The sequence below is a fragment of the Pholcus phalangioides genome, unplaced genomic scaffold (assembly GCF_987345545.1).
Source record: "Pholcus phalangioides strain wild (caught in Gottingen) unplaced genomic scaffold, Ppha-v1.0 ptg000015l_1, whole genome shotgun sequence".
Taxonomy (NCBI): Eukaryota; Metazoa; Arthropoda; class Arachnida; order Araneae; family Pholcidae; genus Pholcus; species Pholcus phalangioides.
The window spans coordinates 94,688,130-94,703,179 of NW_028301608.1; the positions used below are offsets into that span (position 1 = coordinate 94,688,130).

Below are 15,050 nucleotides of genomic sequence, written 5' to 3' on the forward strand. Positions count from 1 at the left end.
TGACTAGAGAGGAGACATGATGAGATCCGGAACCAGCCGGCAACGTGCCGAGCACCAGTGAGATGAGTTATTTCATACTTTAGACAATTCACGAAAAGGCGACCACCTTCACCTTAAGTGATGTATACTGAGCGGAAAACAGAATTGAAAACGGGAGCGAGTGAGAAGTGATGATTGTAACTCCGGGTATTTACACCTAAAAAAGGAAGTACGGTACGATCCAACTCCAGGGACAGACCATCTCAAAAAAATATACATCTGAGTACAACCAATAGAAAAATATAACAAATTTGCATGAAGAAATTACAATATATTTTTATAGAAACTTTCACAAAACAAAATTGGCAACAACAATAAATCAAAATGGCAATGTGATCAGGATCACATTTTTTTGGACTATGAACAATGAAAATATCACAGACTAATTTAATCAACCATGCACGCTTATAAAAGGTAAGAAAACATAACAAATTCTATTATAAAATTATACAATTACAACTATATAAACATGTTTCAAAATAAGAGATAGAGGCAGGTTTGGCAAATTCCCCAAAGGTTCCCAACTATTGTTACATTATGACATTTATTTTGAATCAACAAATAGGCAAAGCTTCATACAAAAAATTATTCCTGTTTTTAATCATAAGAACCCTAGAGCCACCTTGCAATGCATTGAATATGGTGCAGTTTAAGTTTAGCTCTCTATATTTTTCTTCAATTATTTTCCATGCACAAAATCTAGAAATAGAGCAGCTTTCTTTCTGCATTATATCTAGGGGTTAAGTTCAAGTCTATATTTACCCTGAAAGATCTATACTTCTTTTAATCACAAACTTTATCATTTATCAATTACATGCAAACCATATCAGGTTTCATTTACTTCAATATCATTGAATTTATGTAAAGAAAAAAAATTAAATTGACAGTTGATAAAGCAGAGGGCTCGCTTTTACTTCTTTCTTACAAGAATCAGAGTTTTGTTTTTGTTTAAATGGGATCTGTCCATCTCGCTGGCACAAGATTACCCCATTTTTATCTTGTGAATCCAATATAACTGTTCCATATCACCATGCATGGAGAAAGAGAAATTTTCTTAAGTACTTTGCTCATGGATTATTCTGTTCTCAATGATAAGGGAAAAGGGGGGGACACATAATTTTGTGAAGTACTCTGCTTCCAGATGCAAATGGGTTAAGAACCCTTGATCTAGACAAAATTGGTGAGCACATCTGTGAAGATAGAGTTTGAACAAGAAGCAGAGATACAGCTCTGTAGCACTGTGAGCCGAGTTCATTATTTGATTTATATGCTAAAAAAATATTGTGGGATCCTATCTCGTCAAATGATGTGAATTGGGTTAAACTGAATAATGCAAAGTCAACCATCACTTGAGTTAACCCTCTGGCTGCTCATCCCGCAATTTCCACGGGCATGTGTTTTTCTTCCTTTATTGAGGAGCGCATCCCGTTTTCCCCCCGTTTAACCACTGAAATTATATACAGTATTAGACGTTTCATTTATGTTTTGGCCAACAGATGTCGTTTGTTGTCCACTAAATTGCGGCATTTGAAGGCACGTGGTATTACCGCTCAAACTTCACTTTTTGAGTGAAAAAAAATTTGGCAATTTTTGAAGCAATTTCGGTCGAAAAATTGAGCAGTCAGAGGGTTAATAGAGTACTTAAGGTTGTCTTCAGTCATTAAATTAAAAATCGGAAATTACGAATGGAGTTGGGCTGGGTAAAAAATAAGTGAGCAGCATTAAAGCCTGTTTTATTTATGGCAAGCATAAAGTAAAAAAGTAAGAAATACAAAAAAAAACATTGTCAGCCTACATGTATAATGCTAGTAAACTGTCTACCTGGTGCTACGAACAAAACAACCAATGAAAAACAAAGTCACTCAGCTGTTTATTTAAAATAAAGATAACGACGTCAAGATCAAAGGGAAGCAAAAAAAAAAAAAAAGGAAAAAAAAATTGTTATTGTCTCTTGACACGAGTAGAAAAACATGATTCTTGATCATAGAGGTAAAGAAAACTGTCTAACAAGCTGTTTATAAATAAGTTAACCAGCATATAAAACTTTTAGTGTTTCATAAGATGAACTGCCTTGCACATACAGGAATTTTTTCAACTTTTAAAATATATGCCAATTACAAAAATATTTTATGTGCAGACTATAATGTTTTATATGTTGAGATATTAATTTATTGCAATCAGTAAGTACATTTTTGGCTTTGCACAAATTCTATTCTGTTAGTAAATTAAATTACTGTAGAATTTCTTAGTGCAAATTCAAATTTCAAAAATATTCCCTTGATTGAAGTTGGGACTTGTTAACAAAAGCATTGCTGGTTTTGTAATTCAAGATGTAGCATTTATTGAAAACTGTTGAATTTTTGGGAATTCCCTTGCACTAAATCATAGTTTCCCAACCTTTTTTGTCCCATCACCCCCCTTCATCAGAAATTTTTTCTCTCATCCCCCCCCCCCAACTGAAGTAAACAGATAGGATCCTATGTTAAATCAGTAGGTTCTATCGTCCCCTTGGACCATTCCATCGCCCACTTTGGGAAACACTGCACTAAATCATATGATTAGACATTGTTACTGTTGCACTAGGACTAAAAAATAAGGGCAGGAAAGGAGTTTCTTCAGCTTCTGGTGCAATTTAGCACTGATAACCTTCTGCCAATTTTTTCTGTTACTCAATTTAGAGCCAGGCTCTTTGGCACATTATTCAGTCCTTTAATTTTATATTTGACTAACTATATCTGGCGCTGCCAGTGTTCACATTTACAATGATACCTCGGCTGACGAAGATGATTCGTTCCAGAATCATGTAAGTTAGTCAACGTGATTTCCCCCTACGTTTCTATGGGAAAACCATTTATTTCTTTCCAGAAACGGCCCAGAATTCGGAGATACGTTTTTAAAATGTCAAGGTACGTTATAAAAAAAAAAAAATTAAAATCTACAGGAAGATGAGAGGTGCTGAAGATCTTATTCTCTAGTATGTACACAACCACTACACCAGCTTTAGTCTACTAAAGATGTTGACACAACCATAGGCGCCCCACATCCATTAGTGAACTTTGGTTAACTCATTTCTGTTTCTAGTACAGATAGAAAAAAAGCTCTTACAATGCCCAGACTTTTCAGTTTGAGACTAAGTTTTGCTCTGAAAGAACGTTTGTACTTTGAAAGCATAGGCTTCTTTTTTTCTACGCATTTGACATTTTAGCTGAATCTTTCATATTACATGAAACAATTCAAAAACTCTTACCAAAATAATAGAAAGTGCATCCGAAAAAGATTCTGAGGTAGACATGAGTTAATCAGGTTTGAATGACAGTGATTCTGATGATCGGCTTAAAACTTCAACTCACAACACAACGGTTTTATATTAGTACATGCATACATATGAATGAAAATATTCATTAGTCTAATCCATATTCGTTAGCTGAGGCAGAAAAATCGCAGAAAAAGTCTTTGTTAGCTGAGATATCCCTGTATTTTACAGCATTAAATAAAAAACAAACCATTGTAAAGGCATCTACTTGTCATGCTGTTAGAGAAATCGGTAACCAAAGTAAACATTCTGAAAGTAATTGTTGAGGATATGTGCTTTTTCTACTCATGACATTTCTCCATTTACTAATTCGAGTAATTTTTGGCTTTCAGGTTTTCATGCTATGTATCTGCTGTCATAAAAATATCTTCAAGCTCTTAGCCATAATTTTTCCCGAATGTTTTGATGCTATTTCTCTCTTGTAAATTCACTACAAAAATTATATTGAAGTTATAAAATAAAATTCTTTCATGTAGTTGACTTTTTTCAATGCTTTGTTCCTATTGAATACTTTTGTTTGATATGGAAATTATGATTTGATGACACAGCTAATTTTTTTATTATTATTAAGAACTAGCCTGTGTGAAAGCTATGGTAGCGGCAGCAGAAGAAAATCATCGAAAAGAGGTAACCCATTAATTTACACATTATTTTCCAAAGAGCAATTTATGTGTTTGATTTATCAATTTCAAATTTCTATGATAGTTCATCCCAAATTGCACAATTATCAGCTCACACCAATTCCTGTCATATATCGCCAAGTACTGTAATTTCCAACCACTGGAGTTAAGTGGAAAATAAAGGCTCCAACAAAGCCACCATATTGGTGGTCGCCCCAGGCTCAGTAGGTAAAGAAATTGTTTCTGATGTTCTTTGCCTTGATTCAAACCATCTACCTTGATGGTAACCTTCATAGTGGAAGACAAGCATCTTACCACTGTGTCACTCCGTTATTATAATCTACTGGGGATATGATATGACATGTTTCACTAAATAAATTTGTGAATTCAATGGTATGGTAGTTTATTAAAATGTGAATTTTTTTCCTAAGTGTTTTTTATTTGGGAATTCAAATTATTGTTTTTTTTACTTGATCAAACTGACTATATTTGCAACTGTCAGTAGGTCCGCTATGTTTTCATTTGGGATGCAGTGGGGGAAAAATTGATATAAAGTAGGCGCAGTGAATTGAAAAAGCTTTCAAATCACTGGTGATGAGATATATTTGCATAAATATTCTTCCACGATTTCAAGGCTTAACAATATCTGACAATACCAGTCACTGGCAGTTGTGCCCGAGTGGCATGGTGGTAAGATGCTCGTCTACCATCGTGAAGGTTGTTGTCAGGGTCCTGGGTTCGAACCCAAGGCAGGAAATAGGTAAGATATTTTCCCTAACGAACTCGAGGCGACCACCGATAGACAGCGCCTTCACTTCCAACCCATATCTCTAATGGCAGTAAATCGCAATGTAGCAATATGGCCAGAGTTGGTGTTTGGTGAAGTAGTAGTAGTCACTGGGAGTGAAAGAAATTGTTTAGATCATTTGTTTTGTATTTATACAAAATCCTGTTTAAAGATACCCATTCTAATAGCCTAAACAATATTATGATCCTGGTGCACTGTTCACAGTGTTAATGTAATCCATCTATGATAACTCCTTTATAATGATGCATTTCTTCAGTTCCTTGAATATCGTTACATACGCGTTTCCACTGTATATCGTTGATTTATATTGAAATCCTGTTAACTGCTGGTAGTGAGACTTTATTTATTCCTGCATTATTACCTGAAAGCAGTAGAAGGAAGCTTTTTTTAACTTTTTCAGTACTACATTATAAAAGAATAAATAATTGTGTAAGTTTTTTGGGATGGTTGTTTTAGTTCTCTAAGTCCTAGAAATTAAAAAAAAATTAGTTAATATACAGCAAATTAATTGACGTGGTACTTTAAAGTACTGTCATCACTCTACGCTTAAAAAAAATCTGAATTCAGATATGTTGAATAATAGTGGCAAAAATATCTATTCATTTTACCATGAAGGAAACCATAATTAATTTGTTTCATTCATTTATAAGAGGAGACACTTTATGGGGAGGGGATGTAGTATATAGAAGTGTAATGAAGTAAACATTTTTACAGAGGTGAAGCATCCCGAACAATTTTGTTAATTAATCTATTAATTATTAGTTTTGGTTGCAAATGAATACCAATTGTGGTACTAATAACTTGGATTTGGAAAATATATCAAGTACAGTATAAATCTGGTGGTGCACTATGATGATCTGCCTCCTAATACAGCGATAATCCCTATTGCAGATTTTTTTTAGGATTTTCTTTTAGTCCACAGAATATCCTTACATCGAGATTTCATTTAGTACTAAAAATAAAAAAAACTGCACATTGAAATTATAATTGAATTTGAGTTTACCATTATTTACATAATCTGCATCTCACCATGTACCAACGGTACTTATAAGTACCAGTCACACACAAATGTGCTTGGTATTTGAAAAATAGGTATTGTATTACAGAAGTGTTGATGTAAACTAAAATTTAGACCAATAATGAGGAGAGGGATATTTTAGATTTACATGAACTATTTCTTCTGCATTTATGCCTCTGTAAAGTTGCAACAAAAACTGCTTACGAGCATGGCAGTGAATGGCGAGCATGGCAATGAATTTTCATTCATAAACGTTTATCATATTTAAAAAATCAGTAGTCCCACACTTGTGCAGTCATTTAGTAATTGTAATTATCCAGCCTTTATACGTGAAAATATCAACGTCCAACAATGTATGTAAGGGATGTTACATGGATTAAAAGTTAGGGGTATATACTTTAAAGTAGCGTCAGAACTGAAAGTGTTAAGTTAACATGAATTTACAGCTCTGTATTTACATGTAGACCTGCCAACTCTCCCGATTTAGGCGGGAGACTCCGGATTTTTCATCCTTCCTCCCGCTCTCCGGATTTGTTAAAATTTCTCTGGATTTTGGCAGAAAATTAGATTTTACACAAGCTTTCACGTTGCTGTGGCGTCAATGATTACCGTCGTTGTTAGGGAAAACACCCATAGAGGACAGCCGTGGTCATTTCCATTGAGCAGTCTTAAAAACAGTCTCTGTGACCGCATTTAAGCAACTGGCAAAGACGCGACTTCGTTTTCGTAGCGTTTATCGGCAATTATTTATCAGGGGCATGACCTTGGTTGCCGAAATTCCAGTATAATCGTTATTGTATTCCAACAGCCATGCGGTAAACATGTTTTTTCATCAGCAGCTTTGTAATTTGAATTTTAATTGTTTCTTCCGATTAAACGTGTTCAGAAAGAAAATATGAAACTTTAAGCTATAATAAAGCTAAAATATAAAGCTTTTAAGAGTTCATATACCCAAGATAGAATCACTGATAGCATCCACGAAAGGAAACACTTATATTTTATGCACGGTATGTAGGTATGATTTCTCTATTCTGCATGGAAAGGCCGACATGGAATTATATTCTGCTCAAGGGCAATGCAGAACCTTCCTTGGGATGGGGGGGGGGGGAAATATAACCTTTTCTTAATTGATTTAAAAAAAAAAAATTCGGTTTTTTTTTTAAAATTCTTGTTTTTTTATCGAGTCTGTGAGTGCTGGGGGAGGGGCGGTCCCCCCCTCGGAAAAATCTCCATATTTCTGGATTTCAAAAGTTGGCACGTCTGTACATGTTAAAAGTAAAACACTTTAAATAAATTGCTTTTTACAGTTTTATCATAATTAATATATCATATTATAATAGTATGTAATTATATTTTATATCATTAAGTTATTTACGTAATATATTGTCTTTACAAAGTAGCGTCCTATTTAGTCTTTCTTTCAAACCGAGCACAACTCAGTTCTATCACCATCTATGGGCCATTTACTACCTAGTGAGTTGTGCCGGAAGTGTAACTGTGTGTGTACCTAACAGTCTGAGTGCGTATGTAGTGTTTTGATTTTTCAGTGCTGCCCTCTATATTTCAGAAGTGAAGTGAGTGATGTGTTATGATTGAATTACATTTGTACTGTTTGTAGGTCTGTTGCTCTCTTTGGCGAGACTTTTTTTAAGAAGAGATTGGCTCGCATTCGCGCCTTGAAGTTGAGAACCACAGAAAACTAACTTCAGCCGACCACCACTGTGGCAACGGTGGGGTTCGAACCCGGGACCTCATGTCATTATGATCACTCAGCTGCCACAGCAGCTTGGTTCATTAGCATCAAAAATCAGTTTAAACTGTCCAGAACTTGTTATCAAATGTATTAAAATAATTATACATTATTTATATAAATTTTTTGTCTCTGTGTGATAAATAACAAGAAATTAATTTTATGTAGATTGAAATACATTTTAATGTATACAAAACATAAATGCTTTGAAATACTGATTGCATTACAATTATTAAGTATAAAATAAAACTTTCGATATTTGGAATTTTCTGGTCTGCTCATGATTCTGTTTAATATTAAAATTAAATTCTGCCTAATAGCCAATGTTACGTTGTGATATTCACGTCTGAAACATTTCTTAGTTAAAATGCAATGTTTGAAAATATCTTTGTTGGAAGCTGAATTGATAGGACTTGCGGAACTAATAACGATTTTGTTATTAAGTTCAGGTACGGTCTCATTGACAAACTATTGCATTTAAATCAAATCACAGGCTTAGTCATTCTTATTTTGCATTAAGAATAAATGGGAGGTGGAGAAAAAAGTTTCTTAAAGCTTCATATGCAATCGGCACTGACAAGCAATAAGCAGATATGGGGTGGGGTTATCTGGTTCGCTTAAAAAATATAAAGGGTGAGAGGTGGGGCAAAAATGCTTGGAAAGTTATTGAATTGTATTTCTACTATCAATTTTTTTTTAAATTTTAATTTTTAAAGCAAATACAGTATATACTTTAAGAAGTGCAATTTAAAAATGTAATTTATTTTATCTGGATTTTTTATTAATTCCAGATTGCAGAAACGAAAAAAGAATCTAATGCAATATTTAAGGCACTAACATCTCATCCTAGAGTTGTTATTAATAAAGTGAATTTGGATAACATCAATGTAAGTTATGAGGAATGCATTTAATTATGTCAATATTACATGTATTAGATGGTAGCGATTAATTTCGTAATTTATGCATTGAGAATTTTTTAGATGCAGTCAAACCCTGCTATAGCAAAACTAAATCAAAAAGAAGCATAATTTTTCATACACATAATGTTGTTTCATATGGCTGTATAGCAAATCTTAAAAAGATGTGAAAATCATGTACCAGACTTTACATATATCTTCAAAGGTTTTCGTATTTTTTAGTCCCCCTATTTTATTCTAACCAAAAAAAAAAACCATGTTTGGGTGGCAAAAAAAGGAATACCATATCTTTAGAGTTGCAGCCCTCTTTTCTTTAAGAACCAGGGATGCTTGAGGAAATTAAAAGGGTTTCTGGGGTGTTGAGATGAGCAAAAAATTAACTTATTTTTATATTATGTACTGAACAATATTCTGTTAAGGGGTCTATGGCCTTTTTTTTTTATTGAAAAGAGGAGCTCCTTTACTTTCATCTTATTGTCATAAAAGGATGTCCATGAAACACAAAAGGTTAAAACCTTGTTTGTAGTACATGTATATATGTACAGAAGGTAGTTGCAATTTTCAAAACATAATCAGGTAAAACACTATTGTATATCTATCCTAAGAGGTTTGTTTTGAAGAGAGGGATTGAATTGGGGGGGGGGGGGTAAGCTTTATTACGTTACTTTTATCTATGATGGTCTTGATTTTGAAAAGTTGTCCCAAAATTCTCAATCTCCTGACTTTAGCTTTGTTGGAGAGCAGGATGTGTTCTTATTAGTCAGAACTGTGAAAAACTGAGCTTAGAATATTTATCGGTTTGATTATGTCTATCGAAGACAATGTAATTGTTCAAACTAACAATGGGGGGAAAAATATAGATGAATTTATATCGTAATTTATGTACAATTCGTTCTGAGTTTTTGGGAAATTAATTTTTTTTTAAATTATGTAAGATATTGCAGAATTCTAGGTATAATAAAATACTCAGTGACTGACTTAAGGTTTGTTATAGCAGGGTTATGACTTGCTTTGTGCCTTCTAATTTCTTGGACTTATGGTATTCTATCTATAGCTTTATAGAGTTTGGCACTACATATGAATTGTTACAGCAGGGTTCTCAGCGAGACCAGGATGCTATTTTTTTCTGCCCATTTGATACATATTTAAAAAAACACTTCCCCTGCCAGCATAGTGTAAAATTCGGGGGGGGGGGGTGCGGGTACACACCTGATTTCTAGATTTTGAAATATCATTTTTGGGGAGTAATTGTACTGGGTAAAATTAAGTTCATCAAGGATTACTGGGTAGATTCAAGATATTGAATTTCTAACCTAGCCATCAAAAAATGTCCATTTTGTTACTGTTTAGATTCAATATATTGAATTATATAATGATTAAATATGCTGGTTGATGTTAGAAACATTAATAGGATTCACTGTACTTGCTAGGTGCTTGAAACAAAAAAGTGTATTGTAATTCCCTGCCTTATAATTCACAGGTTCTACATTAAAAAAACTTAAGTGTTGATTATAAACTGCTGGCAACTTCTTTTGAAGTTTATAATGAAAATAAGCATTTTTTTTAAATTAAAGGAAATTCTTTTTTCATAGATATCAGATGACATCTATGAGTAGAAACATTTTTCTTGATTAAAAAAAACATGACCAAAGGTTCTTTGAATTTCATAAGATTTCGTTTGTGTAGCTATCATAAATTGCTGTGAATTATCACCAAAAAATTACTGTAGCACTTTTTGTGTTTCTTTTAATTATACTTGATGTGAGTTAGGGGCCTTCAACCTTTGACATTGCTTGAGCCACATTGGACACGTTGCCTAGGATTTATCAAGCCCTGCCACAGCATTACATGTCACAGTTGTAGATACCACAGCTGTTATGAAAGTCAACATTCATCCAGATACCTTGCTTTGAGAAAGAAAAATCAGTCTGAAGGCCCACCCCCTCTAAAAGATTTTTTTTTTCCAATTCAGAATTTTTTCTATGCAATAATTTTCTTAAATTCACTTTCTCTTTTATTACTTTTTCTTTTTTTCTGAAAGGGTGGTTCTCTGAAGAGCAGACAGTGATTGACCCTCTTAGAGAGGTTTTAATGTATGAATATTTGTATCATGATAATTATATTGTGATAATTTCAAGGTTTTCTCTTTGACAGATGCCAAAATTGCCTGCACCAGTCCCATCATATGAAGAGAATCGTGTAATGGTATGTTTTGCGATATAAAATTTTACATCGTCATATTTGACTGTGATTTGGTAAATGAGTTAATTGCTTGAAATTTTATGAATGCACACTATTTGAAAAGGGGAAAAAGTTTTATCAGTTTTATCTGCACTGATATCTTATTTAAGTTTCATACAAGGACCAGTCAAGTGAGCGTAAAATGAGTTTTTGTTTCGCCCAGTGGATAAAAGATGGCTAAGCTTAATTTTATTGGTAAATTTTCACACAAGTCATAAACATATGTATTCATGCTTCTGATATCAATTCTCCAGTGAAACAAAAATGGTAAGGAATTGATCAATGAAAATATAGTTGGAGAATTATATAAATATGAAGTACTGGTGAACTATTCTAATATTTATCCAAGGGTTTGGGCAGATGAGGTTTATAAAATGTGGTATATATTATGTTTAGGCAGGCTTCGTATTTGCAATAGCCTTTCAATTTGTGTTGTAAAAGATATATTCGAAGCATTTTCAAGAAATCGCCCACAGAGATTACACATTCTCTCTGAATTCTTAAATATATACAGGGTGTCTACACTTGGAAAACATTTTTCGTTTATAATTGGTGAAATTAGTGTTATATCATTGCCTTCTAGATCTAATGATTTATTAATCAGCAATTAGGGGCAATGATAACAGTGGACACCTTGTAGAATAATTTGTAGAAGATAGATTAAGGATATCTTTTAGACTTAAAAGTAAGCTTTTGGTTCCTGTGACTTACGTGAAAGTAAACAAATCTTAGATAAAGCTGCTTGACATTACCTTCTAAGAAAAAGAAATCCAAATGTAGTTCTTATAAGAAATATGTTCCTACTGGCTGAGTATTAAGCATTATAAATGACTACCTTTATGAATATGGTTACAATCAACAAAATTATCAATAACTGTTGACTATACATCAAGTATCAGATTTGTACTTATCTCTTTTACCAGAGGAAAATCTATGATTAGCATAGATAATTGATAGCAGACCATGCAGATTATACGATATGTTTGTGAAAATTGCTACATGATATGGAATCGGATATAAAACAAATTTATTGAATAGGTTTTTAAATAGGTCATTATAAATAAGCAGTTAAAGTGTCATTCCAATAGTCACATTAAAGGCACATAATCCGTATCTTGTGAATTGTCACAAGCATCAATAAGACCTTTCCCTTGTTGTGAAATTAATCAAAGAGGCCTCAGATGTCTTCATTGATAATGTTTGTCAGAGATGAGTGATTGGCCAACTCATTGGAGATCATTTCCCTCTACATTTTCACGTGCGGATGTGTCTGGTGTATATCACAGAGAATATGACTTGGACACTATGGGAGCATGTTGTAGCTATGCATCTGCATTTCTGGTCATTTGCATGTCACATCCTATTTTGCAGTTTCTACGCAATTCCTTCATGATAAATAGTTTTCAAAAGTGATAAATAAATGCTGCAAAATTTATAAAACTCACCAAAATGATGTGATTATGCATAATTACCCACTTATCACATTTATGTAATATGCATATCAGGGCTTGACAAATCGGAAAATATTTAGGCGCCAGCATGATTTCTTGGGAGCTAAGCATGATATTTTGTTCAAGAAAAATTGTTAAATAATATTTTCTTTCACTTTTCCCATGTTAAAAGGCATAGTGTGATGAAATCAGAAAATTTTGTGTCACCCTTAGACTCTAATTTAGAAATTTGCTTCAATTTAACAACCACATTTAGAAATTTTATTGACTAATATTGATTTTCTATTCACTATGGTGACTTGGCGCTTGTCCAGCTCTGATATGTATTTTTTTTAGTGATGCTGTCGTATCATGAATTGATTTCATGAGCTTATTTTTATTTAGGAGTTAATTGAGTCTTCATCAGCCTTTTTAGAAGAGGAGCTTAATAATCTACAGGTAATCATGAAAAATCTTTTTCTCTAACTAGTTTTAACTGTGTTTCTAGTTACCTTCTTGAATCTTAGACTAGAGGTTTCAAAAAAGTTTGGTTCTCATGTAACTCTTGATGGTTAGAAGACTATTCTATTGAACCAAAGCAAATATGAATGGTTCTTAAATAGTTATTTTTTATAAATCACACAGATATTTTTATTGTATCACTACTAAAACATTTAAAACATTTTGTAGTGGGGACAGTAGTTGTTGACAGAAGTTATTCTTATTTATTTATTTTTTGTGATTTTCCAACTTTGAGATGCAAGTGTGAATACCTGCTTAAAAAAAAGTCTGTTTTCATGTAAAAATTTGTCTCCACAGAAATCAGGCAGGAAAACTCAACATGATATTTACATAAAAACACAAATTCAGGCACCTTTCACTTTTGCTTATAATATAGAAGACAGACATAAAATGAAATACACTTAATATACCTTTGTCCTTGTTGCAGTATTTAATGCAGTCTTTTACAGTAGTAGTTATTTATAATCCCTTGCATGATGATATCCACAATTCTATGACAAAAGAAAGTATGGTAACTAAAGGGGGGGGGGGAATAAAAAAAAGTATGAAAGATTCATTATCTAACTATTATTATGGCATACTATACAATAAAAAAAAATCAGCTGCTTTGGTTTGAACTGAGGATTTTTTTTATTGTATTCAATAGGAAAACAGAGTTATTATTTCAGAGCAGGGCAAAGGCGTGTCTTCAAAGAATGGCAAAGGTATGTCTTCAGAAGATGGCAAAGATAAAACTTCAGAGGAAGACATTATAATTTTAGAGGAGGTGGATGATGATGATGATGATTACATTTTGCCACCATCACCAGTTCCACCACCTGCACCTCAAAATAGAGTAAGAATTTATTTGATAACATTTCTGAAGTTGAGTGTACATTTTATCTGTGGATAAGATTTCATAAGAATTACAGTGGCAAAATCATTAGTGTTATTTATCTGAAGCACTCAGCAAAGACTACATTTTAATGTGATAAGTTAACGTTAAATTTGTTGATCCCTAGTATTGTATGAACTTTAGTTTTTGTTCCGTGAACGTAGACTTATGACTGATCTGATAGCTAATGCAAGCATTTATACTATTGTTTGACTGTTTTTACATTTTCCTACCTGTTTTTGGTTTGCTGTGTGGTTTGCATTGATTATGGTTTAGGTAGTACCTTTAGTGGAGAAAAAATGTTGTCACATGTTTACTCACATATTTTGGCTTAGAAAAAAGAACATAAGATACCACAATGCATTTTCTTGAGGCCATGAGTGGCTTAAGTATGACAATCACAATGACACAGCTGCCAAGTCTTCAGAATTATCCGGAAGACTCCCGAATTTCCCATCCATCTCCCAGACTTCTGAAAAATTCTTGTATTTACCCAATATTGGATGAAATCGTTAAAAATAATTACTTTTAAGAAAGGGGTTCTCAAAACATTTACCTGATAAGTTTGTTTTAATTTTGCTTTTTTTCCCAAAATGACATCACATGCTTATGTTAAATGTCTCATTTTGCCAAATCACAGCAAAATATTTAATTAGAGCAAGGAAAAGACAAAATTTGTTAAAATGCTGGGTGTGCAAATGTGACTTCTCAACATTCAAAATGGCTGGAGGATTTGTGTATTGCATGACAATGTGTCTAGTTTCGGATGTGATGACAATTTTTTTGGGGGGGGGGGCATTACTGAAGCGGTATTGGCCGATTTTACTTAGGGCTTGACTAATCCCTGGCTCCATCTGCTATGGCGACTAAGAAATTAAGTATTGGCTCCCCGAAAATTTTCTATGTCTAGTGCTAGATTGTAATCTGAGGAACAATACAAAATTTTTGAAATTTATATTTTCTTATAATACATTGTGATAATGAGATCCCTAAGATTTTCGAGGTGGATAATGTAAATTTGAAGCAAAATCATTTTTAGTGAGTGAAAGAGCCTCAGTAAAACCAATTTGCCTGGAGGTCCTATGATGCTCTTGAGAGAGCCCTGCTTTCTCATCATAACTTTTGTTTGTTGAGCTATTCCATCTTGGTACATAAGATTTTTATGGTGACTTCCCATATCATCTATTTCTCTCTCCAAAACGTTTCCATAGTGACGAGTTAACAAAAATTTGCAATGAATAAACGAGAGTTTTACAACATTGTTGTCTGTGAAAGTTAGATGGGACCAAAGGTAAGTAAATGATGGTTTAACTGAAGGGACAACTTATTAGGGGACAACTTTCAAATTTTTACTGTATTTCTTTTGATTTAGTTTTAGATAACCATCAGAATTTTTGGTTATTATTCCACTTGATAAGAGGAGAAAAAATCTCTATGATTTTACTTTCATTTGTGAAAAAATCCCTAGTGTGTGTTTAGACAAATCTTTTTTATTCTTCAGGGTAGCCACTGTCCCTT

The 15,050-nt window shown here is 33.2% G+C and overlaps 1 protein-coding gene across 3 annotated transcripts in view; it reads left to right on the plus strand.

Moving 5' to 3' along the window:
• The window catches only part of LOC149077096 (uncharacterized), a 114,655-nt gene that overhangs the window by 71,615 nt on the left and 27,990 nt on the right, over nucleotides 1–15,050 (plus strand). For 2 of the 3 annotated variants that reach the window (XM_089244827.1, XM_089244828.1), the window contains exons 27-31: nucleotides 3,924–3,979; nucleotides 8,340–8,435; nucleotides 10,620–10,670; nucleotides 12,542–12,595; nucleotides 13,305–13,493. In XM_089244827.1, coding sequence (XP_089100953.1) covers nucleotides 3,924–3,979; nucleotides 8,340–8,435; nucleotides 10,620–10,670; nucleotides 12,542–12,595; nucleotides 13,305–13,493 — 446 coding nt within the window. The remainder of the gene's footprint in view (nucleotides 1–3,923; nucleotides 3,980–8,339; nucleotides 8,436–10,619; nucleotides 10,671–12,541; nucleotides 12,596–13,304; nucleotides 13,494–15,050) is intronic. The other variant, XM_089244829.1, reaches the window with a different exon arrangement.